Source organism: Elgaria multicarinata, chromosome 6, assembly GCF_023053635.1.
Source record: "Elgaria multicarinata webbii isolate HBS135686 ecotype San Diego chromosome 6, rElgMul1.1.pri, whole genome shotgun sequence".
NCBI lineage: Eukaryota > Metazoa > Chordata > Lepidosauria > Squamata > Anguidae > Elgaria > Elgaria multicarinata.
The window spans coordinates 85,076,061-85,102,624 of NC_086176.1; the positions used below are offsets into that span (position 1 = coordinate 85,076,061).

Sequence of the window (26,564 nt, forward strand, 5' to 3'; positions counted from 1 at the left end):
AGTTCCATTTTGACCTGCAAAAATATTTTGTATTTTATACTATGCTCCTTTAACTGACATGTAAGTAGCCTTGTGCACCTCAGTAAAAAGGTGGAATAGAAATGCTTAAAATAAATACATTATGCATAAATATCTGTTTGTAATCTGCCCAGAAAACATTAGTAATTGGGTGGATTAGAAATGTAATAATAAAATAATAATACATATCTTATATGACATATTGCTGAAGCCAGGTTTTCCAGTACATTCACTCTAATCAGGCATTACGGTCTACTCATGTACAGCTTTACAGCTTCAGATGAATTAACTCATGTTGAATTGGTTGTATGTGTGTCTCTACAACTGTTTGCCCCAAAATTCTACACATGGAATCCAGGTTCTGGAATGGAAACCTTTCTATGTGTATCCATCATATTATTATTATTATTATTATTATTATTATTATTATTATATTTCTTTGTATCATGCCTTTTGCCCAATACTGGGCCTCAAGGTGGCCAAAACTACTTTCCTGAGTTCAGTCACCGTCTACCACAGGGCACATTTGGAAATTTGAGAAATTGTCCTGGGCACAACCATAAATTGGGCGGGCATGGCCAATCACAAAGGAAAAGTAACCTGCCCAGAGGCATTCACTGGAAATTAAGATGGCAGCAGCTAAAGGCTCCCACTTCACTTTGAAGCAATCCCAGCTGCCAGTAAGAAAAATTTAAAAATATTTTTAAAATAAAAATTGGGAGGAGTTGTGTGTTTTGGAGGGTGCCAAGGAAGGCACTAGTTGCCTAGACCCAGTCTAGTATTAGCAGGAAACCACAGAACCCCAGGACACAGTTGAGTGGGTGAGGCTACACAGATAGGGCCAATTCGATTCTCAAAGGACCCATTTTGTTCCTTCGGTCAATGTAAGTAAACTATAATTTGGTTCCAGTCCTACCTCTCAGGTAGATTCCAGATGGTGATGCTGGGGGATAGTTGCTCCTCAAAAAAGGAGCTGTTGTATGGCGTACCACAAGGTGCCATCCTATCCCCAATGTTGTTTAACATCTACATGAAACCGCTGGGAGAGATCATTCGGAGGCATGGGGCGGGGTGCTATCAATATGCTGATGACACCCAAATATATTTCTCTATGCCTTCAATAACAGCATCAGCTAAGGATAGTGTGTCTCCTCTGAATGAATGCTTGGAGGCGGTAATGGACTGGATGAGGAAAAACAAACTGAAGCAGAATCCAAACAAAACAGAGGTGCTTGCTGTCAAGGGCTCTGACCTAGGTTTGGAGGTGTGTCAACCAGTTCTGGATGGGGCTACACTCCCCCTGAAAGACTGTGTTCGCAGTTTGGGGGTGCTCCTGGATCCGTTGCTCCAAATGACAGCCCAGATAGATGTGACAGCCAGGAGTGCTTACTATCAGCTTTGGCTGATACGCCAGCTGCGCCCCTTCTTAGAGTCAGAAGACCTAAAGACAGTCGTGGACGCGCTGGTAACCTCAAGGGTTGACTTCTGCAATGTGCTCTACATAGGGCTACCATTGTACCTAGTTCGGAAACTTCAACTAGTTCAAAATATGGCAGCCAGGTTGGTCACCAGTACATCTAGGGGTGAGCATATTACCCCAACATTGAAATCACTCCATTGGCTGCCAATTAGTTTCCGGGCGAAGTACAAAGTGTTGGTCATTACCTTTAAAGCCCTAAATGGTTTGGGTCCAGGTTACCTGCGGGATTGCCTTCTCCCATACAGTCCGCCCCGCACACTCAGATCCTCTGGGGTGAACTTACTTCAGTCAGCTAAAACTAGGCTGACATTAGTTTCCCAGAGGTCCTTTTCTTCTGTCGCCCCCAGATTGTGGAATGGCCTGCCGGAGGAGATTTGTAAAATTAACTCTCTGTGTGATTTTAAGGCAGCTTTAAAGACTAGCCTTTTCCGGCAGGCCTATCCAGATTAATGTTAAATCAAGAATGTTTTAAGATGTATTGATTCCTGTTCTAATGTTATTCCCCGCCTCGATCCAAAGGGAGAGGCGGATAAGAAATAAATATACTATTATATATTATTATTTGGATCATAGTTGGGGAGGAATAAATCATCACTGGAATTGCCAGGGAAGTAGATGGGGAACGAAGACTGAGGGCCGTAAAAGTACACTTTGCACAGCAGTTGTATGTTGTCCTCAATGGGGCAAACAGTCCCTTGGGAGAGGGGCCATTTAAATCAGCCTGGATGATAAGATGAAGCATCCCTTGCTTCAGCGCTGTTGCCCCAATCCAACTTGAGGAAGCTGCACAGCTGCTTTCATGTAAAAAAACAAAAACGAAAACGTTTGCCGTTAACTGCAGCTTGGCCCTTACCTTCTCATTTATGGCTGCACCATTGTATTTCACCCCTGTGTGTGTCGGGAGCGGTGTAAAACCAAGAATACAGCCCTTCCCCGGTCCCCTTCCCTCCATCCCATCCTTGCCCTTTGGTCTTCTTATCGGGAGCATAGCCAATTGCAGCAGGCTGCGCTCTAACCTGTGGCAGCTGAAGTCACAGTGGAGGGAGGAGGCGACAGGGTCCAGGCCGATTTTAGGGTGAAGAGAAACCCAGAGCGATAACTGAGGGAGCAGACTCGGGATTACGGCAGTGGAACGAAGGCGCGCGAAAGGCGGGAGAGGTGGCCGCGGCCACTGGCCGCGCAAACCGAAAGAGGCGCGCTCTGCTCCAGGCGGCGGCGGCGGCAGCAGCGCGCAAAGTTTCCCCAGAAGGGCAGCCTTCCGTTTCGCCGGGTTCCTCCTCCCTGACAGGGGTGTGAAAAACGATGCCCTGATGGAGCGCGGCGGCGGCGGCGGCGGCGGCCTCAGGCTGCTCTTCTCTGCCCGGCAGAAGGAGATGGCAGGGGGCTCCCACCGCAGGAGGCTGGCTTTGCGGAGAGCCCATGGGGTTCCCTAGGGAGAAACTCCCAGCGCCCTGAGACAGGCAGGCAGGTAGTGCGAGTGGCTCCGGCCGAGGCAAAAGACATGCTCAGCAGCACAAGGCCGCCGCCGGCGCCTCTCTAGCCCGGGCTGCGCTGTGCAGGAAGGCAGGCTCCCCTCCCCTCGCTCGGCTCGGCGTCCTCCTAAGCTCAAGAGCTACGGTGGCAGCTTCGGTGGCCCCGCCGGCTTGCTCGGTGCAAGGGGTGGCGGCGTGGCGAGGCGGCGGCGGCGCGGCAGAGGGATGGGCTGCGCTCCCAGCATCCACGTCTCGCAGAGCGGCGTGATCTACTGCCGGGACTCGGACGAGTCCAATTCCCCGCACCAGACCACCACCATCTCGCAGGGCACGGCCGCCACCTTGCACGGCCTCTTCATCAAGACCGACGCGGCCGACTCCATCCCTTCGGTGCTCGCCTACCAAAGCCGCCAGCCGCCGCCAAACTGCCCGGCCCGCCAGCGCAGGGAGCCCGCCGGCCGAGAAGGCAGGACCGCCGGAGTGCACCACTGCTGTGGTGTCGAGGTGGAGACCCAAACCAGCCAAAGCAGCATCAAGGTACAGAAAGGGCGGCTGGGCGGGTTGGTGGCGGTCCCGCACGGCGGGTCTGCTTCTCCCCTCGGGCGAACGAGCAGAGCAGCCCCTGGAGGAGGGGAGGAGGGAGGCCAGGCTGAACGGAGCCACGAGGTGCAGAAAAGGATGTCTTTTTCATTCCCCCCCCCCCCCATACCATGTAAGGCACCCTCATCAAGGACTCGCCCTTTGGGTCAACGCAGAACTATCCTAGTAGAACACCCCAAGCAGGACTGGGCCTTTAGGGTCAAAACTGGTAGTGACCTAAATGGGGCCTGTGTTCACCAGAGGATTAAACTTTGTGGACTGGTAAACCTTCCCCCACCCCCACCCCAGTGGGAATCCCTCAATACATGCTGGCCCATAGTCAATTCAACCCATTCAAGGCAACCATCAGCTGAGCAGGACCCCCTCATCAAGGGGTCTTACTGGAGGCAGCTCCTTGAAAGTTCAGCCTTTGCCAAATTTACCCGCATGGTCTCTCTCACGACTGTAGAGGCCGCCTGAATCCTAAGGGGAACATGGTGTGTGTGTGTGGGGGGGGGTGCATTGAGATGGTGGCCTCAAAAAGCACTTTGGGCTGCTTATGGCTGCTTCTCCCATCTGTTTCCCAGGAGATGAGCAGCAATAACCACAAAGGGACAATAAGGGACTAAGGAAAAGGCAGCGTCAACAGGAGGCTGTGTGTTTTGTCTCCCACATGGTACTGTTTTGGCTGGCTGTGGCAAAGCCTCCCATGCACAACAGAAGCTGGTGGGGGAGGGAAAATGGAGCGGAAAAGCTGCCACTTATGCTGAGCAGAGATGCTGCAGCAGATGCACATGGGATGCAGCTGAAAGGAACTGTTGCCATGGCACTCAGTGACTCACTCCTGTTTCGGGTCCCTCCCATTCTGGCCAAGCACTGGTACATCCACATCGTCCACCACACTCACGTACATTGGCAGGCAGCAGCAATGCTGAAGTTCAGAGTCAAGGTTCTGCACATCCTGGAGGCCTCCATGTCTTTAACCTTATCAATCCATAAGAAAGATGGGTTAGAGCAAAGATGCGTTCTAAAAGCACCAAACTGTGAACTAAATTATATGCTGGGATGAAGGTTAGTGTATGTCTATAGCCGATTCCAGCTATTTAATATTCATTAATGACAGACAGAGCTTATACTAGCCTTCCCCAAAATGGTACCCTCAATATGTTTATGACTACAACTCCCATCATTCCCTACCATTGGGGCTACACTGAGCCATGCTGTACTGTTCCTGAAAACATGCTAGTTTCTTTACACTAATAGGTGACTAGACTATGAGCATTTAGAACTGTTACCCAGAGTCCCTGAAGAATTGAGAACCTGCAAGATTTGGCAGTCAGGGTATTGTAGTGGTTAGAGTATTGGATTTGGAGCAGGGAAGCCAGAGTTCAAATTTCCATCTGACTATCATTAACTTCACTGGATGACCTTGGACCAGTCACTGTTTCTCAGCCCATCCTACCTCAGAGGCCTGTTCTGAAGATAAAATAGGGCTAACCACGTGTTCACCTCGCTGAACCCTTTGGAGGAAAAGTAGGATATAATTGTGAGAAATAAATAAGGATGGGATGCGGGCATCATGCATACTTACTGGGTTTCTACTATTTCAGATACGTGAAGGCAAGGCTAATATCAACATTATTTAAAATAGAATTTGAATGGAAGGATAGGAAGTAATGGCCAGAATGGAGGATCAGCACCAATTAGACAATCTAATGAAAGAGCTAATGAAAGGCAGTGCCATAGCAATGGATTGAGGTGTGGACCAATCATAGAACCATAGATAAGCTACAGTTGCTAGCTGGCTGATCTCTTAAGAACATAAGAAATGACATGCTGGATCAGACCAAGGGTCCATCTAGTCCAGCACTCTGTTCACACAGAGTGGTCAACCAACCATCAACCAGGGATGAACAAACAGGACATGGTACAACAGCACCTCCCCCCCCCCCATGTTTCCCAGCGAGATAGCGCACAGCCATCAGGGCTAATAGCCATTGACAGCCTTCGCCTCCAGGAATTTATCCAACCCCCTTTTAAAGCCATCCAAATTGGTGGTTATCACTACATCTTGTGGTGGTGAGTGCCATAATTTAACTATGCACTGTGTGAAGAAGTATTTCCTCTTATTTGTCCTGGATCTCCCACCAATCACTTTCATGGGATGACCCCGGGTTCTAAGAGAGAGAGAAAAATGTCTCCCTATCCACATTCTCCATACCATGCTCCAGCCCCATAATAATTTTAGTTACCCTTTTCTGCACTTTTTCCAGCTCTATAATGTCCTTTTTTAAGTGTAGTGACTAGAACTGTACACAGTGTTCTAAGTGTGTATTCTAAGTGTGGTTGCACCATAGATTTGTATAAAGGTGGTATGATACTGGCCATTTTATTCTCAATTCCTTTCTTATAATGCCTAACATGGAGTTTACAGTCTTTACAGCTGCCGCGCACTGGGTGGACATTTTCATTGAGCTGTCCACCACAATCCCAAGATCTCTTTCTTGTTCGGTCACCGCCAGCTCAGGTCCTATTTGGTTATACTTGAAGTTGAGTTTTTTTGCCCCAACATGCATCACCTTACACGTGCTTACATTGAACCACATCTGCCATTTGGATGCCCACTCTCCCAGCTTTGAGAGATCCCTTTGGAGCTCTTCACAATCCCTTTGTGTTTTAACAACCTTAAATAATTTGGTGTAATCGGCAAACTTGGCCACTTCACTGCTCACTCCTAATTCCAGATCATTTATGAATAAATTGAAAAAAATTGGTCCCAATGCCGATCCCTGTGGGACCCCACTATTTACTTCCCTCCTTTGGGAGAATTGACCATTTATTCCTACTCCCTGTTTTCTGTTCTCTAGCCAGTTACTGATCCATAAGAGGATCTCCTCTTATTCCGTGACCACTAAGTTTGTTCAGGAGTCTTTGGTGTGGGACTTTATCATGAGCCTTTTGGAAGTCATGTAAACAATGTCCACCGGATCACCCTTGTCTACATGTTTGTTAACACTCTCAAAGAATTCTAGTAGATTAGTGAGACAGGACTTGCCTTTGCAGAAGCGATGTTGATTCTTCTTCAGCAGGACCTGCCCTTCTATATGTTTACTAATTTTGTCTTTAATAATGTTTTCAACCAATTTACCTGGAACAGATGTCAAGCTAACCAGCCTGTAATTTTCTTTATCCCCCTGGATCTTTTTTTGAAAATTGGCATTACATTGGCCATCTTCCAGTCCTCTGGTACAGAGTCTGAGCTCAGGGACATGTTGCATATTTTTATGAGGAGGTCCACAATTTCTTATTTGAGTTCTTTGAGAACTCTAGGATGGCTACCATCTGGGCCTGGTGATTTATTTGCTTTCAATTTGTCAATAAGGTTGAGAACTTCATCTTTAGTCACCACTATTTGCCTCAGTTCCTCAGACTCCTTTCCTGAAAACATCAGTTCAGGCACAGGCATCTGTCCTGTATCCTCTGTAGTGAACACCGATGCAAAGAATTAATTCAGCTTCTCTGCAATTTCCCTGTCCTCCTTTAGTACTCCCTTAACTCCATTGTCATCCAAGGGCCCAAAGGGTTCACATACTATGCAGACAGTGGCTCTGAGCAGCTTTCTTGGTGGAAGCATGATATATTTTTAAATACTATTCCCCGTGCCCATGAATTGAGGTGCCAGAATTAAAAACAACAAATCTAGACAGTGTAAGATCAATCCAAGTCTATATTTTGCAAAGGGCAACTTAAAGTCCCAGCTAGGACTGCTCCTACTTATAAAAAGCACATTCAGAAGTCTTTCTTATTAATGGGAACCAGCTGAGTCCAGCTAACTGATGTTGTGACCTGACATGTACACTTATGTCTCTCTCTGTGTTTAAAGACCTAGTGTTTTCCTACTGTGTAAACAAGTGAGTACAAGGGGCCATCAATTGAGAAAATGGGAGGAAACCCTTGTACTCAAGGATGCAACTTGCCAGTAGCTTAATCCACATCACTTTTTGAAAATGAAAGCACTGATCAGATGGCTATAAATAAACTTAAATGCTTGACAAAGTAATGACATCAAGTTGCAACCTATGTTATACTCCTGACATAGGTTACAACAGTCAGTGGAATGTTCATCTGCCTCTTTCACCACCACACTTCTGCAAAAAATAAAATAAAATAATTGCAAGTTGCTTAGTACTGGGAAGAATGCTAAAGTACAGGAAGACCCTGCAATGATATCATTCTCCTCTCACCCCGTTCTGTGAAAAGAGATGTGGCACTTTGCAAAGGATTGTATTGGGCTAATTATCTTCCAGTGGGATAGGCTCACAACTGCAGTGCCATCTGACCTCCCCTGAAACTGCTGCAAATACATTTGTAACTCCCTGAAAAATAGGCCTGTCTGGGTACAACCCTATAAATCAAGAAGGTGTGCCAGCCGCCTTAGCCAGCATGGTGATTTGTTGTTCCTATTCAACTACAGTTTAATTACAAGCCCCATCTTGTAATTAACTTTCAGGGCAAATGAAAGCATAGGACTGCTGAATGAGTATCATACTCAGAAGTGAAAGGGATTCTACTAGCCAGTTCCATAAAAAGTATTAGGCTTTCTTCCAAACATCCAATTTTACACTTTCTTTTGAGCTCCACCATTTTGCTTTTACAGATAATGTAGATGGCTTTGTGAAGAATTTTCATAAATAGGGCTGCTAGTTGAATTTAAGTGCTGCCAATTATATTCATTTTGAACATATCTAGCACCCGTTACATAACTTGATTAGAACTATAATCTTTGTGGGGGGGGGGAAGACAAATTTGCCCATCTCTGCTCTAATATTAAAGTCATTTATGTAACATTATATCTGAATAGAGAGCATCTGAACATTTCCCACATCATATTATAACCAAGGATGAACCAAGAAGAATTTAGAATAGCGTGCATTGGAACTCTAGCCACTGTATGCTAAAGCATTGCTATGAAAAGAGCACCATAGAAATGAATGAGACAGTTCAATAGATAAGAAACATTGCAACCAAACCCTGAAATAAAGAGATGACACACAGAAGTTTGGGTAAACTAGGGTCACAATTTTATTATATATAATTCAAAGTCGGAAGTTAGTTGGTCATTCCTTTTTGACTGCCATCCCACTGACCAATTCCCATGAAACACACTTCATTGGAAACCTGTTGACTCACAGATTCCAGAATAACAACGGTTTTCACTATAATTCAAAGTCGAAAGTTTATTTATGTCCATAAAACTTTTTTTTTAAAGAATTAGGCTATCTTCTATAACAATATACTGTAATGTTTCATTTTTAATATCAAAAAAGTCATGTATAATTAAACACAATTGCAAATTGCAGCAAAATAATAATGAACTTAAAAAAGTCTCTGTACACCTTTATAAACACAGGTGTAGGCCAGAGTACAACTCCCACCATCCCCCAGCTTCTGTCGCCAATGGAAGAGGAAGAAGAATGGAAAGAATGAGCAAGGAGATATAGATATACAACATTATGTAGAATTCTTTAAGTTTTATCTAGGTGCCTGTATACCTGGAAGGGCTCTTTTGTCTCCCCCCCCATTCACACAAACACATGGCAAAGTGTTTCTGACATACCCTAGAATTTCAAATATGGCTTGAATGGAGTGAAATGGGCTGCTGTTAAGGGGGGGATGTATAAAGCCCAATGCCCCATTAGGCATACGTTAATGACATGGTTTTATTGTGTTGTGAGAACAGCAGAAACGATATGTGGCATTCCTGTGCATAAATAGGGGTTATTTATTTATTATAAAATGCTCTGGAAAAGGCAGGACACAGACTTAAGACTGATGTGATCCAAAACAACAAAACACTTATCTTGCCTCGGCTTTATTTTAGCTCTTATGTCCTTGAGATGATGGTGCAGCTCTGACAACTGCCTGAAAGCAGTGTGCGTATTAACTGATTCAAAGTGCTGCAAAACTGATGACATGAAGCATTCTGCCATAAAACACTGTTTCTAAAAATGCGGTGAGACATTACAGGTTCTTTGGATTGCACCCGTCAAGGTTAGAGAGTCTCTCATCTTAAAAAAAAAGAAGCAAGCTAGGACATTGATACTGATGTACAAAGAAAAGAAGAGTGACTACCAATTTACAATCTCTGTAATAATCTGGTTTTGACATCCATGTTTTATAACTCATTGTGGATTCATTAAGGCATCTGAATTTCAAAATGATACCACCATCATGGCCTTACAGTACATTCCCCTTTAAATATATATAATTGTTAACCTTAGGTTGGGATACGAGTTGTTAAAAGAAATTAGTTAGATATTTGAAGTGCTGTGCAATACAATGTTTACTCAAAAGTAAGTCTTGTTGACCTCAATGAGATGTAACTCTTTAGAAAGTGTGTTTCAAATTGCAGCCTTGCTGTGACATTGCTTAATTCTCCAGATTGACTTTATTATGGGCTGTATTTTGAAGAACTCAGTCATTCTAGAAAGCCTGTGTATTTTATGTGCTCATTTTCTTATGCCATCATGAAAAGTGTAGGGCAGATGACCTAGAGTACTTTACTAGACAGAGTACTTCACTAGACACATTCAAACCAAGTGCATTCATTGATAAGTAATAACTTAATAGAAGATGTGTCTAGTCTTTATTTTAATAGGAACGAAGAAGAACCTTAAGCCTGAACATCTCAGGGGAAAACAGGGATTCTAGATGTTAGTACATAGAGAAATAATGGTTATTACTAGAGAAATGATTGTATACGATCCAGAATTATTTTTATTATCAATATACAAAGGATCTGATGTAAGTTTGAAATGTAAAGATTTGTTATAATTCTTGCTAATTGCTGCCCACCAGACAATTACACGGCAGTGGGAAAAATGGTACTGCATGGTACTGAAATATATGGCCTGTGGCAATATCAGAAAAAATAACTCATGATTTGCTTCTAATCCAAAGAAAAACAGAACCACTAGCATTTTATGCTATATGGGGGAGTGTCATTCAACATATGTCACAACCGGACCTACAACAATATATGCCCGCTTCTGCTCTGAGCATTTGGACAGTATAACAACAAATGAGGTCACACAGCACACTTATGAATTTATTTATTTGTTATTCATTTATTTCTTTTTCCTCCCCCTTTTTTTCCTTCTATCTTGTTTCCCCCCCTAAAATTGTATTAACCAAGTTTTCTGTAACAGCTGTTTAAACCCCAATTGTTAAGGGACTGTTTTATTTTCTGTTATATCTATCTATCTATCTATCTATCTATGTTCAAAAAAAAATCTTAGGGAAAAATGGTTCACTTTTCTGAGATTTCATTTTTAAGTTTTAAACTGATGATGGGCAACTTATGGCCCTGCAGATGTTGCTGTATTGAAATTCCCATTATGCCTTAACTCTGGCTATGCTGGCTAGAGCTTAAGGGAGCTGCAGTCCAACAACATCTGCAGGGCCAGACGTTCCTCACCATTGATTACAACATTTATTTTAGGACATACACAGAGTAATGCTAATGGCAGTGGATGCTGGTGGCTCCAGTGGCATGAGGCGGTGAATCTGAGAAGGGTTTCAGTCAGAATCAATCAGAACTCTAAAGGAGCTCCTTCAGGGTTCTGATTGCTTCTGACTGAAACCCGGAGTGGATTCACCGCCCCAAGGAAATCGGAGCCACTAGCTTCCATTGCCTATGGAGTGGTGGGCAATGGGGAAGATTCCTGATGGATCAAACACTAATTTTTATTTATTTATTTATTTCATTTATAACCCGCCTTTTTTCCTCCAAGGAACCCAAGGCGGTATACGTGATTTATTTATTTATTGCATTTTATACCACCCAGCCGAAGCTCTCTAGGCGGTTCACAAAAATGCTCCTCTCCATGTTATCCTCACAACAACAACCCTGTGAGGTCGGTTGGGCTGAGAGTCTGTGACTGGTCCAAAGTCACCCAGTGGGTTTCCATAGCTAATGGGTACTTTGGGGGATGTGTGTAGAACGTTGGCTGTAGAACGTTGTGGATCCATGGCCTCCTCTGACACATCCATGTCCCAGCCCCAGCGTGCTCCATTTTGGGGCCTGTTGCTGGAGAGGTGGTAGTGGAGCTTTCCACTGTTACAACAAGGGGGAGTTGGCAGCATCCAATGGCCCCCTCAACTGCTGTTCTCGGGAATGTAGGATTGCTTCCTTATATGTCTTCAGAGACTATTGTGTAGTTATGCTTTTTCTGCATTTTCATCAGGTTTTCAAGAGAACACTGATACTTTTGCTTCTTACATATTATTAGTGTAGTATATTGTTTGGATCCAAGTATGGCTTTAGAGCCTCTTGTGCAGTATGCACTGGCAAAACGAAATGAAAATAGCTCACATTTATAGCAGCTATTATTATTTTTACTATCAATGTTCCCATTCCATCTTTACTTTTTCATTATCTCATAACTTCAAAGAGCTTTCACAAAGTCAGGGCAACCCAACGGAAACTTGGAGCAAGGGATAAAAATTGCTCACCAGAAATGAAGGCATACGTAATTATCATCCCCTCTTGTTTCCAACTCTTCCCGTACTCAAGGAGCTCTGGCCAAAACAGCATCACCCACACACAAGCAGGAGATATCAACAGGCTTGGGACAACCCCATGGTTTGCAGATACCACTAAATTCTGTAGAAAACCCCCTAAAGGGGCAACCTTTCCCCAAAAACAGCTCCACAAGGACTCAGTGGTAGAATGAACTCTGCCATTGGCTGGGTTCGCACAACACGCTAACCCACCAACTAATAACAACTTTCATTACACCAAAAATCAGCTCTCTGACGCAGTCATCTCACTCTGCCTAATGATAGGGCCAGCGCTAGTTCCTTTACTGCAGCTTACTGAGGGAACACTTGTAAGGAGACAGAACACAAAAAGAGTTCTTACTGCCAGCCTAATGACTGAAAGTGCATCATCATCATCATTATTATTATTATTATTATTATTATTATTATTATTATTATTATTATTTCTTACCCACCTCTCCCTTTGGATCGAGGCGGGGAAAAGCATTAGTACAATAAATCAACACATTCATCTGGGTAGGCCTGACGGAAAAGACTAGTCTTTAAAGCTGTCTTAAATTCAGAGATAACGTGAAGTTTACGAATCTCCTCCGGCAGGCCATTCCACAGTTTGAGGGCAACAGAAGAAAAGTACCCCTGGGTAACAGTTGTCATCCTAGTTTTGGCTGACTGAAGTAAGTTCTCCCCAGAGGACATGAGTGTGCGGGGCGGACTGTATGGGAGAAGAAGATCCCACAAATAACCTGGACCCAAACCATGTAGGGCTTTAAAGGTAATGACCAACACTTTGTACTTCACCCGGAAACTAATTGGCAGCCAGTGAAGTGATTTTAATGTTGGGGTAATATGCTTACCCCTAGATGTACTGTTGACCAACATGGCTACCATATTTTAAATGTCCCTTTAGAATGTCCCTTCAGAATTGGTTCAAATAATTTGAATGGCCATGACCATTTTAAATTGTTGAAATTGGGCTGCTGTGCTCATGTTGTTCCTTGTGCCATTAGAATAGAACAGAGTTCACAACCTTTGCTTCATCTTCAGCTGAAACCCATCTGATGGACTGGAGAGTTTTTTCACTCTAAGAGCTCCATCACACCAGTATCATAGCCCGCTGTCACAGTGCGTTGCATACAAAGGACTCAGATGACACCATCCATATCCTGCCCTGGTCTCACCTCTTCCCCCCCTCTTTGTGAGGTTTCCAAGTGCGGGGAAGGAATGTTTTTTCCAGCAATGCATTCGACCCTCTATGTGTATTTTTATCCCATCATACTCAATCCATGTTCTGAGGCTGGGCAGCATTGCTGATGAAAGGGAGGGGACATGCCAGGGCAAGGTGTCCCTGTGAACAACCAATAGATTGTAAGAGGAGGTAAAAATGAGATCTGTGGGGTGGGGTGGAAGCAGCGATTCTGAAGAGATGTGAAGATAAGTGAAACTTAAGGCTTTCAAATGCTAAGTAAATGGAGGGGGATAATACCAGGGCAAACGTTCAGGTGTGATGGAACTCTCAATCACCTCCAGCATAGGTTTAGTTTTGTAGCAATCTCTGTGCCTGATAAACTATTTGAGGTGCTCATTTTGTCACAAACACAATAGTGACTTGGTTTCTGGCAGCAAAAGAGCTGCATGTGTTGGTTTTAGAAAGAACTTTTGAGAAAAGTAATATGACTACTCTATATGTGATGGAATAAAATGAAAATTTCAGCTATTGGATGTTGAGGGAGTTTAGTCATGTAACTGGGGTGTTGAAAGTGTTTAGCTAAGAAAGGGGTACAGTTATTGAAAAATTTATGGTCCTGAGATAGAATGGATATTTACATCAGAGCTAATACAATTATGTCCTTTGAAACTCAAATTGCTCAATTTACTAATTAGATATATAGGGCAGGATGGAACAAGCACCTAGCAATCACTGGTGAAAGCCTGTCACGTTAAAGATACTTGTCTTTTCTGGCGCATTGTGACAAGACTATTGGATGAAGTTTGCAGTCATCCAATAAGCTTAATTAGTTCAGATGAACGGATGCTTTTTTCTTTTTTATCAGGCAGTGTTTTCTGGTAGCAATGTGAGGGCCAATCAGTCTCTGGAAGCCCCAGACAATCTACCCCAATCTGCTGGCACTTTTTGGCATCGACTTTGTCTTTTTTTTCTTTTTTACTCACATTTTTCACAGGATTGGGGTTGCGCAATTGCGCAATTTGCTCCTGCTTTTTTAAAAAAATGCTGAAACATCCCTCCTGACTTCCAGGACATTGCGTGTCATGTGCACACTGGGGAACCATCTCAGAAGCAGGAAAGCCCAGGACCCTCCCCCCCTCAGTCCCGGAAAGCCGGTAGGGGAATATGAGCCCTCTATGGCTGATGAAATAAATAATGGTGGCCAAGGAAATAGCCAACGGTGCCCTCCACACAACACAATAACAATGGTGGTTCAAATAGCCAACTGCATAGCGTTGGCTATTTGCATTGGTTATTTCCGCCAGATAACCAAGCGTTGGTTAAAAAACTTCTTCCACACAACACGATAACCCATGGTGGGTTAAATAACCAACCATCGACTATTTAAACCACCATGAATTACCGTGTTGTCTGAATCCAGTCAAAGTATTTAAATATCTGGGAATAGTATTTCAGTGTTCTGGAACATGGTCAGCTCAGCAAGATTATGTTATTGAAAAAGCTATGAGAAGTATTCGAATTCTATTGAGTTTTTATCAAACAAAGGGGTGTAATTTTATTCCTGTGGCTCTTGGAAGTTTTTAAAGCCAAGCCTACAGCTCAACTGCTCTTTGGGATTCCTATTTGGGCTGGTGTCAATTTAAAACCACTAGAAGTAGTGCAGTACAAATTTCTTAGACTAATTTTCGCAGTACCTGGTTGTGTTCCCAATTCTACTTTGTGGCTTGAAGCTGCTGTTATTTCTTTCCATTCACAGGCCTGGATGAGGACACTTACTTACTGGTTGCAGCTGTATTTAACTTCTATGGGTTTGCTCTCTCTGATACTGAGAGACTCCCACAAAAGTAGCTGAATGAAAGCTGCTAATAAGAGCCTAAATTTAGTTGGCTTTTCACCTCAATATTTATTAGGCGTAGATGTTTTCAAAGCTAAAGAAATATTAAAACAGCAGTTATTGGACATCGTACAACAAAATAGCTTGTTCATAGTGAGGAAATTGAGCCCTTATCTCAAACAGTCCTCACTTTGTTCCTCAGATAAGACAGCAGCTTACATACCCTAAACATAGAACAGCTTTTTCAACTGAACGTTTTAATGTGCTTCTTCTGTGGTACTTGAAGGCTACTATAGGAGAATTCCATTTCAAAATCGGCTATGTGTTTGTGGACATGGAAATATCAAAACCATGGCCCACGTGCTGCTATTTTGTTCTTTGTACAGAAATTCCCATGAAGAGCTAATTACTCCCTTATTATTGCCTTATCCAGGGTGTCCAATTGATTATTATGTGAACTTTCTTTTTGAGGATTGTGACAGCAAAAATTACAAAAATTTTAGCAACTGCCATTAAAATTAGGGTTTTAAATCCTGAGTTTTAAATTCTATAATTTTCGACCTAACTGTATTCAATGTTTATATTTGCTTGGTCATACTGAATATATTTGTGTTAAGGATTCTTTTGAATACTGGACTTTTTACTGTCTTTTTTAATGTTTGTTTTACTGTTATAAATTGCAACTTTACTGTTATAAAGTGCAAATAAAATCTGTTTTGTTTTGATTAGATTTGATATAAAGGCATTATGCCTCCACTAATTCTTTTGTGCACTGCCAATTCTTTTGCAGTGGCAATTTATCAATTCCAGGGGCAACTGGAACGGGGCAGGTCAGCAGAGCTTGCATAAGGAAACTTCGCTAACCTGACCCGATCAGGAAACAAGCATTTCTGCTTGTTTTGGGGCTTCCTCTAGGAAGGGAATCGGTGGGGCCCATAGGTTGTAAAATGTGTTTGCCTCGATGCACCTCAACTTCAAGACTGTGGCAGAGAGTAGAGTGCAAATTATCTGATGATGCATCATCCCAGTTAGTTTGGAGTCCAAATGTTATACTCAAAATTGGCGTGTGTAATCTTTGTGACACTCCCCTTTTCCAAAAGCTGTATGACCTAGGGCAGGTTTCTGCTTCCTTGTATAATGGCAAAGCATAGACATACATGAATAACTCTTTGGGCAAAGGTTTTATTGAGTTGCTTTTCTGGCTTTTGAGTTTTGTCAATTCAAGTTTTGGATGGTATTTAAGAGGTCTCTGTTAGAAATATTCTAGTAGGATTATTTTACAAGTTAGTGTTGTTTCAGTTGCTTCAGATTTAAGAAAAGATGGCAGCTATTTCACAGAATTATAATGCAATAGTGATAGAGAAGCTGGAAAATGTAGAGTTTGGTACATTGTTAACCTGTTGTACTACACATATTTAAATGTGTTCTGCGTGTTACTTAGCTATAATTCATTTTACTGGTACCACAGAAATAATAGTCTTTAGTATTTCTTTCCAAATGCATGTGCCATTATAAATGACAGCTCATTTTTTTCATTTCCTGATGTTTTGCATAAAATATGAAGATTTGTGTTATAGAAAATCATAATATACATAAATGGAAGATCCACAAAGGGGCAAACTAGCAGTAACTATGTCAGATTGATCCTATGTGAGGGGAGGGGGTGGGGTGGGGTGTTATAGTGCAATCTTATACATGTCTACCCAGAAGTAAGCTCCATTGTTTTCAGTGGAGCTTCCTCCCTGGTAACTTTATATAGCAGATTTAGGGCACAACCCAGCATTTATCTCAGTGGGAAAATGCAGTATATGGTTAAGTCTCTCAAGCAGAAATCTATGGGAGTTAAATATGCTTCAGTTTGGTTGTATTATGCCCTTAATATTTGTTTTTGATATGGTTCAGTAATATTTGTTCATGGTAGGAAAAGCAATTCTAATTGACTGGTTGTATGCAGTGTAACACTTGAATTATTAGAAAATACTTTCTAGCTTCTGGGAAAACAGACTCATTGTGGCACACCTGACTATAAAAGGTCTTTTAAAACAAATAGTATATGTTATGTGCTACTACTAAGCTTTGATAAAGCAATTAAAAATTAACAGGAAAAGAAAAAACAATTATTTAAGTAGGAGTTTTACCAACTCAAGGATTTCATCAAAGGGGAGCTATAAAAACCAAGAAATCAAGAAAAAAGTTTTCCTTTGCAGGCTGGTAATTATAAATTATTATCAGCATAGTCACATAACACAGGTGTTGTCATTGCTGCTACTAGCTGGCTGATCTCTTCTAATGTCATATTGGAACTAAGGCACAGGCAGGCATTATGGTACCATGTTCATTGAATTTGGAGCTCTGTTATTATAGGGGATAGGAAACCCAGATTGACTGAAGACCTTAGAATATTAATCCTAAAGTTAATAAGTAATCTTGTAAAATCTTTCACCTTTAAGGCTAGTTTTACACCTATTTGGTGGTAGATTTTATTTAGGCTGAACCTCAGTGGGTTTGTATGAATTTAGATTTAACATATACAAAGGAGTTGTGAATGAGTTCTCTTTCTTTCTTTAGAGAAGGTGGGTTATTTGATAATAGCTTACTGTTTTAGCCAAGGTAATGGACAAATCCTGTCCAGAATAAGTTTTTTTAATAGTCCTAAACTAGAAAAATGAATCTTAGTCATACGAGTATTTTTTTCACCCTAAGATGTTTAGACACTATTATGATAATGTGCTTCTAGTAAGTTTTATGACCTATTTAACTTTAATACAATAGCCCTTAATATAATGCTGTTGTTTCTTCTGTCATTTCATACCAGATACCAGAAAAGGAACACATCAGTTCCATTAAAGGTATCTTGCAGATAGCTTCCTATTTCAAGGTTTTGCCTTAAATTGCTAGCAATTTAGTATCAATGTTCTTTGCCTGTTCTAATTTTTTTTTAAAAAAAAAACTTTAATCAGGCTTGGAGGGGAGGAGCATTACCCATACAGAGCCACAGATAATAAAAAGAAAAAAATAGAAAACAAAATGTTCATAAAATGCTGAGACGGGATGGAGGCTTGCTTCTTTTTTGTACTAATAAGAAAAGTAGGGTTGAATAAGTGGTCTGTTGCTAAATTCCTTTTAGCAACAGACCAGTTTATATGCCAAAGGCCTGCCTGAATAAAAAAAAATTCTGTGTCAACAGTGGTGAGAGTCAATGGGACTGACTGTTCATAGTGGATTATTTCCCCCGCTGCATGTGCTGGTCACATGCCAAGGGATGGTGGTGTATAATTACCTTCGCCAGAGCGGCTTACCATGTTGTCTGAGCCTGGTAAGTTAGGGTTCTGGGGTAGTTTGTTGCTGTGGTTAACAAGTCACCCTGACCCCTAAAATAGCTCATGCACCACTAAGCCCCAAGGGTTAATTAGACACAGGAGTGACTGAGGACCTTGGTAGTGCAGTGGAACCGGGACTTTTCTAATAGCACAGATGCTGACCTCATCTACCACCCCTCTCCCTCAGAATTCCCTATTCCCTCTAAGCTGCAGTCTTCATAGTAGTTGAGGGAAATGTAGTCCCTATTCCCTCTAAACTGCAGTCCTTATAGTTCTGAGGGAAATATATTTTCCCATCAACAATATATTGTTCCCTGTTGTAATGCAAAATATTTTGGGGTGGCTTGGTCTTAAATGGGCAATTATGGCACATTAACTGTTCCTGCTGGAGATGAAAACTGCTTGAATTGGTTTGTTGAGATGGGTAAACACACTTGCTTGAATTTGGGGTGTCTCCTTGAGATCATGGCTATGGGGACTGTCATAAGGATTGTCTGCACTTCTAAATTTACTGTAAGTCCTACTTCATTATAGAAGTATAATGTGTTCAGTGATCTCCAACAACCATTGTGTATAGGTGTGGGTTTTCTAATTACTATTGTTTGCCACTATTTATTTTCTCTCCCCTTTCCAGTAAATGATCCTTACAGGATTTTTTTTTAAAGTAGAGAGTCCAACTGCATGATGTTAGTCAAAGTTTACGACTTGCAGGCTTTTATGTATCTTTGTAGAACTTACTGGCATTTATGCCCACTTATAGGAATTAGTGCTAGTTTCTTCTCATTTCCAGCAGGTAGCAGTCATGCGGTCTTTTTGAACTTGATTCGCCATTAAATCCCAAAAGAAATGATGTTAGTCGCATATTTAAACAAGTGTGTTTGACCTGGCTGCTTTTATTTTAATGAAAAGGAGCCCTAGGCTCCCAATCAGGAATATGTTCTAGTTCAGAGCCCCACACTGGTTTTCTGTTAAACATCATGCCCTCCTGTCTGCTTTTAACCCCCAATTTTTTACTTTTTACTTCAAAGCTTCGGGGGCAATAACAGCCAGGTTGGGCCTCCTGTTCCACTGCTAGAGATTGAAATTGTTTTCTCCTTTTTATGTACACTATAATATTGCATTTAAAAAAACTGCCACAAATGCTTTAAAGGCATGTGATTTTTATTTTGAGTAATTTTATGGAATGCTTGGTTTGCTCTGAATCTTAGTCTGTATACATTTGTGTTTTTATCTCCAACAAGTAAGTAAAGTTTGCCTTTAACCGAAAAGCTGGTACAGGTAATCTCACAACGATACTAATTTAAAAGGTTGGGCAAAAGTCAACATATATTTGGCAGGTTTATAATTTTGTATCATCGCTATGTGTAGTGGAGTCAACAACTCTCTGAAGTACTGTTCTAGTGATTCTAGTGATACTGTTCTATTTATTGTAAATACATTACAATGTATTGTTGACAGCAATGATCAAGTACGTTTGCCCCATGGAAATTATCTGTATTGTTCTTATGTTACAATGCACTTTGAGAGTAATGCACTTTGGACTAATCAAGTAGTATATAAATATTACAATAAATAAATAATATAAATTTATACCTGGATTCCACTTGGGGAGTAGAACTAGGTAAATCAGAGACCAGCAGTCTGGTTATAGGATCAAATGCTGAGAATGTATACTAGATGTGTTTGTTTGAGAACTGTTTATGGAAAAATATGTTACACCAGAATCATGGAATTCTTAACCTTATGAAAACTGTTTCATGACTCTCCTTCTAAGCACAGTGGGAACAGCTGGAGTCTCATAGATATCTGTGGTCATAATTTTCACAGCATTTTAAATATTAACTTCGGTTCACTAAGGGTTCCCCCACCACCACCTATCCATGCTGCAGTAGTAAGTCAAGTTTGCATACAGAAATAATACAATATAAACACAGGTGCAGGTTACAGAATGCTGCAAAATAAAATGCAGTTTCTGAAGCTCAAGGTAGTCCCAGCTGTGCTGATTTGGAATGAATATATGGAGCTAAATTTTTCATTTTTGTTTTTGTGTGCTATTTGGAAATAGGTAGTACTGAGTTCAATAGGACATCCCAAATAGTATTGCAACCTAGCCTGTCATGTGGCTATGAAGCTCGCCTTTAAAGATGCATTCATTTTGGAAAAACATTAAGGGTCATCGTAAAATTGTACACTAGAAATTTAGGCTCTTCAGGAAAAAGCCACTTGTTTAGGCACTGAAAGTTATAATAAAAAAAATAAGAATAGAAAGTTATTATAAGTTGTAAGGATAAAGTGTATTATAGGGTAAACTTGTGCCCTTGCTCTGACTGATGTTAGGAAGGCAATTGCTTTCCGGACACAATTAAGGTGTTGGTTTTAATCTTTAAATGCCAAAGTGGCTTAGGGCCTGACTGTCTCACTACGAACCTGCCTGGATTTTAAGTTCTGCATGAGGTAGGGTGACCAGCTGTCAGGATTTCCTCAGATTTGTCAGGGGTTTTGTTCTATCCTGGGTGTCGGGAAATTTTCTGTAATTTTCTATAACGTCTGGGAATTATACGCTTTTCCTTTTAAGGCGCCATTAACGTGGCAGGGATAGTGACGCCCTTTCCAGAGGCGCATCATTCCCTCCCCCACTGCTCCAGTCAGGGCCATAAAGGGGAAAGTATGTCATCCCCGAACATTATAGAAAAGACCCCGATTGGAGCAATGGGGATGGGGCGGGAATGGCACGCTTTGCCCTCCTCTGCTCCAACTTTAAAGCTCCGATTGGACCCGAGGAGGGGAATGCATGCTTTCCAGGGCCTCCGGAAAGCATACCATTCCCCTGCACCACACTAATGGTGTCTGCCATTAGTGTGGCTGGGGGAATGACACATTTTCCGCAGTCCTGGAGAGCGCACTTTCCTGCGCCCCCGGGTGTCCTTTTTTTGGTTTCTCAAATATGGTCACCCTAACATGAGGTCCTTTTGAGAGCACCATTACCCTCAGAGAGCACATGTGAAAGGAATTTTTCTGTGTTGTCCCCCAAACTATTTCTTCTGTGTTGTCCCTCAAGAACTATAATTGGGGGCGGAGGCTCTCTTCACCTTTAGAGGGGTATGAAGAAACATTTTCAATTTAGCCTTTTAAAATCTGAAGCTTTAATGTTTTCACTGTTTTTAATGTTCTTGTTTTTATTGTTTTAGAGTATTATTGTTTTAAATTGTTGTACACCACCTTGATGGCTGTTTAGCAGATAAGATGGAATAGAAATGTTAACAATATTTATTTATTTATTTATTTATTACATTTCTATACCGCCCAATAGCCGGAGCTCTCTGGGCGGTTCACAAAAATTAAAAACATTCAAAGTATAAAACAACAGTATAAATAAATAAATAATTTACAGTCTTCTGCCTTGGGCCTCTTGCACAACATGTATAACCTGCAGTAACAATCAGAGGCTCCATATGTATGCAGTAGGAGAAGGTGAATAAACCCAAAGGTCATTGCTGTACCCTACCAAATGAATAATCTGAGCATTAATGCCATGTCTAAACCTGTGTGATTTTTGGAGGGTACACATTTATTTTTATTACATCTCAATACCACCCAATAGTTGAAGCTCTCTGCGTGGTTCACATTTTCACTGTCTTGTTTAATCTCTTTAGCACCATTTTGGGCCAGTGGGCACATTTGAAATTTTGAAAGTGTGCCATGGGTGCTCTTACAAAATTGCTGCCATGGTGGTGGTTGCTTGCTTCTGAAATGGCTGCCATGGTAGACATGGTCAGTCACAAAACACTCATTTCCCAGAAGGCGAACTGGTGAAATTAAAAGAAATCTATCTTCTGCAAGTACAGAATAGAGGTGGGGCCTGAGCGCCAAAAAGTAAAACCATTTTTGAACCAAAATAAAGATAGCGCTGGAGGGCAGAACTTCGCTTTGAGGCATGTCGGCCTTCCAGTTAAATTTTTGGAGGGCCCAGCTTTAGCAAAATGCTGTTAACATGGCCTGTGGAGGGGAAAATCTGACATGCTGCTTTCATTTAGCAGGCATCAGCTACTGAGACAGAAATTGGGCCTATGAGACTGACACAAGATCCTATTCAGGTAAGACTTCATTTTACTTTAACAATTACTATTAAGTTCAGTGTTATTACTCAAACTGCATCTGCAATCTTTCACTCACGGAAAATACACAAGGCAATACACATTTTGCTTACATAAAATAAAGAAGGGACGAGACCTATACATTTTAAATATGAGCATTCTTATGATGGCCGAGTTGCAAACTAGGATTACGTGGTCTGGAACCTGTGTCACAAAAAGTCAAGAAACTGTATGAAAATCAAATTCTGAAACACTTGCCTCACTCTAGAATTATAAACTGAAAAAAATATACCCACTAAACCATGAGTATGGGTGTCAGAGTTTGCACAACTGTAGGATGACCATATTATTATTATTATTATGAAAAGGAGGACAGGGCTCCTGTATCTTTAACAGTTGTATTGAAAAGGAAATGTCAGCAGGTGTCATTTGTATATATGGGGAACTTGGGGAAATTTCCTCTTCATCACACCAGTTAAAGCTGCAGGTGCCCTGCCCTCTTTTAAATCTGGTCACTCTAGTATAGCTCTGCACCTTTAACTGTTGTGATGAAGAGGGAATTTCACCAGGCGAATGTGATTCGTCACCATTCAGAATGCTGGTGACGAATCACATTTTTGAATCCCACCCATCTCATGTAAATCTTATTTGTGAAAAACTACCTGTCTTGCCCTACTAACTTTCTATGGGTAGGATATGACAGGAATTAAACATGCACCTAATCTGTGAAGTGGTTTTACATGATTTTTTTATATTTATTTTTTAATAAATGTAACTCCCATGTAGTCTGTAACTGAAAACTTCCCTGCTCATATACCTCAATGGGGCAGTGCCCTCTAATGGGTGTTTTGTAACACAACTGCTGTACATGGCAGGAAATCTCAAGATAGTTCAGAAGAATCGGGATATCCAAGGGTGGTTTTTTTAAACAGAATAACCAGGGGAAGGAGAGGGAGACATGCAAGAAGCTCACATCATCATCAGAATGACCTGCAAACCTCCATGAGTCACGAGTGTTCTATAAATCGCTCGTTTAAAGAAGCCCCAAATATGGTGGTATTTTTGGTATTTTGGCCCCACCTCTTTTGCGTTTGGCTTCACCTCCTTTTGCTTGCATCCTCAGAAAGTGACTGCTGAGAGCTGAAATCCTCAGGCTGAAAGAGTTTAATGCCCCGATTTAGAAGGGTGAAGCACATTCGTTGTATGCAGCCAAAAGCACTTAACATTTTACTATTATTAGTCATATGCTGACATATGTGGTCCTACAGTGGTAGCATTTATCATCACAAAACTTATTGTTGGGAAGTCAGCACTCCAGATAGCTTCAGATAACAAAACCAGGATCACCTTGCCAACCCTCAGGAATAAATACGTTGACTTTCACATAGGGCATGTCTACACCATATCTTTATGCCAGGGTCATCCCTAGATCATCCCTTTGTGTCCAAATGAGGCACAGGGGATCCCTCCATTTTCCTGGGATAACTGAGACCTCGGTTATCCCGATTTTGCCCACAGTCCCGGGAGCATACTGAGGACTGCGGTTGGCGTGGCACCTGCTCCTGGCTTCTCCCTTCCTCCCTGCAAGTAGCGGGACTCTTAAAATGGGCATGGAGCTGTGTGGGGGCAGACCGTGCCCATCAGAGGTGGGTGGGTGGAACAGTTCAAAGGTGTTTTTTTAAAAAAAATGCTGGAGCGCAATTGCGCAACCAGCTCAGCTTCATTAAATAAAATAGCGGCCGCAATATCTCTCTTCCCTTCTGGGGCGTTGCATGGTCGTCTAGATGCTGGGGGAGGGTCACGGAATCAGGTAAGTCCATGATCCTCCCCCCGCTCCCTCTACACCCTTCAGTGTAGATGAGCCCACTGTGACACCATGACTATACACAGTAACACAGATGGAAACTGACTTTTTCCTTCTTTTTTTTACATTTTAGAAAAAAATCTTTGTTACCTACACAGGATGTCCCAGGGAAACCAATAGGATAGTCTATTCATATTAAATAAACAGGGTTTCGAAACATTTGACATTTTATGCTACAGGAGTTCTAGATGAGTAGTTTGAATGACTCTTGGCAAACCTTATAAACACCAAGCATTTTCTTTGTTTGAATATGTTTATTCTAAAACAATCTTTCTTTTATTAATTTGCTACACAGTTAGTGATGGATTGCTATGCTGAATTGCAAAACAGAGCAGTTCGATGACCTATGCTCCTGGCTATAAAATCTGAAAACTAATAAATGTTATAAAGCGGACAAATATTTTCCTTTCCTAAAGAAATCTCATTAAAAAGTATGAATTATTAACAGCAGCAGTTTCTGATTCAGCACATCCAAAAGCAGTGCTCACTTTCGTCATTGCCTAGAAATAGGCAGATCCAAAGAAAAGAGAAATAATGGGGCATTTTGAGGCACAGAATCCTTTCGAGATGCCCAGAAGACATCTCCTGGAAGCAGAAATCCCACAAAAAATTAAACATAGCTATTTGGGCAATACTTGTGTTATACTCTGGGAGAGGGGTGGCATGTCTCACAGTATTAACTCCTACAACATTGAAATTGGTCTGATTGCTTTTGCCCCATAATTTACTGCCAGTAGGCTCATCCAAAGTCTCTTTCCGAGTCTCTTTCCAAATTTGAGAAATACTACTTTTGCTTTTAATTAAATAAACTTACATCATACTGCCATTCAAAAGACTGTTTTAAATTCTGCTATCTTTTGAGAGGTGTGGGGGTGGGGATGTAGTTTTTAAAACAGTCAGTGCAATATTTTAATACTAAACATTATTAGGTTGAAGCCAGTAGTGAAGAAGATGCTTTAAGTGTATTGTTAGACTGTCTTCTGTGTTTTATAGGTGTTATTGATCTTTGCGAAAGAAGACAAACAGACTGATGGGTTCTGGTGGGCCTGTGACAGAGCTGGATATCGGTGTAGCATTGCTCGGACACCAGAATCAGCACTTGAATGCTTTCTTGATAAACACCACGAAATAATTGTTATAGATCATCGAAACTCCAGATACTTTGATGCAGAAGCCATCTGTAGGTAATTAATTATCTTTGTATTTTATATGAACCTTGTAGCACACACACAAAGTACAATATTACCATGTCCATCTTATTTTCCTTATAGGTAGTAAATTTGTGCCATTTGATTGCAGATAGGCAGTTCATATGACAGAATGCTCTTTCATACGAAATAAATAAACACATCCCTGCTTACAGAAAGCTAGATGTCAAGGAGAATGTTATGCTAGAACCCTTCTCCCTGACATCTAGTTTCCTATGTGGAATGAGTTTTTGGATGGAAGAGCACCTAATCACTGGATCTCCTTCCAGCAATCTGATGTCGTACACCTCAGACAGAATTTATCACCTCAGTGAGAGCAAGGTGTGTAACAATAAGAATAAATTGAAAACTGGGAGTTGGTTCTCTACAAACCAAACCCAGTATTTTGCTGAGGCTGCTAAGAATTATAAGCAACTAAACTCAGAGGTGGCTTAGTAACACTCTGCTTGAGCTAGTATAGGGGCAAGTGGATGCAGATTGCCGCTACTTACATGATAGAGCAATCAATCATCCTCCAAAGTTCATCCATAAAGAAATAGGTAAAAATCAAATTTAGGTATAAACAGGAGTGAAACTAATAATTTCTTCCTCCTTTATCTCAGTTTTTAAAAGTTACAAATTCTATTTGCTGTACTTTTCCAGATTGTGATTTAAAAGCCAGGATTCGACAACAATTTATGTATGCGCTACCCAGGAGAGAAGCACATGGATAGTCATAGGGTCATTTGTTCTAACTGCTGAAGAGACAAGACACTCCTTTGATTTAAAAGTGGCTTGTCTCTTCAGCCATAATAACTGATATAAAGAAAGCAACAATGTTTTCTGGGTGTGCAGTTCTCCTACATGTATACATATGGGATAATACACATATGTTACAATGTGGTGTTGGGCTTGATAATTTCTGTAGTTGAAAATCACTTAATCAGAAATGACATGGAATTTGCTCA

General features: G+C 41.4%; 1 protein-coding gene across 1 annotated transcript in view; it reads left to right on the top strand.

Annotated features, from left to right (window-relative positions):
- Positions 1-3,195: 3,195 nt before the first annotated feature.
- Positions 3,196-26,564, top strand: part of PDE8B (phosphodiesterase 8B) — a 63,054-nt gene continuing 39,685 nt past the window's right edge. The window contains exons 1-3 of the mRNA XM_063127956.1: positions 3,196-3,507; positions 22,486-22,545; positions 25,403-25,593. Of these exons, the coding sequence (XP_062984026.1) occupies positions 3,196-3,507; positions 22,486-22,545; positions 25,403-25,593 (563 nt within the window). The remainder of the gene's footprint in view (positions 3,508-22,485; positions 22,546-25,402; positions 25,594-26,564) is intronic.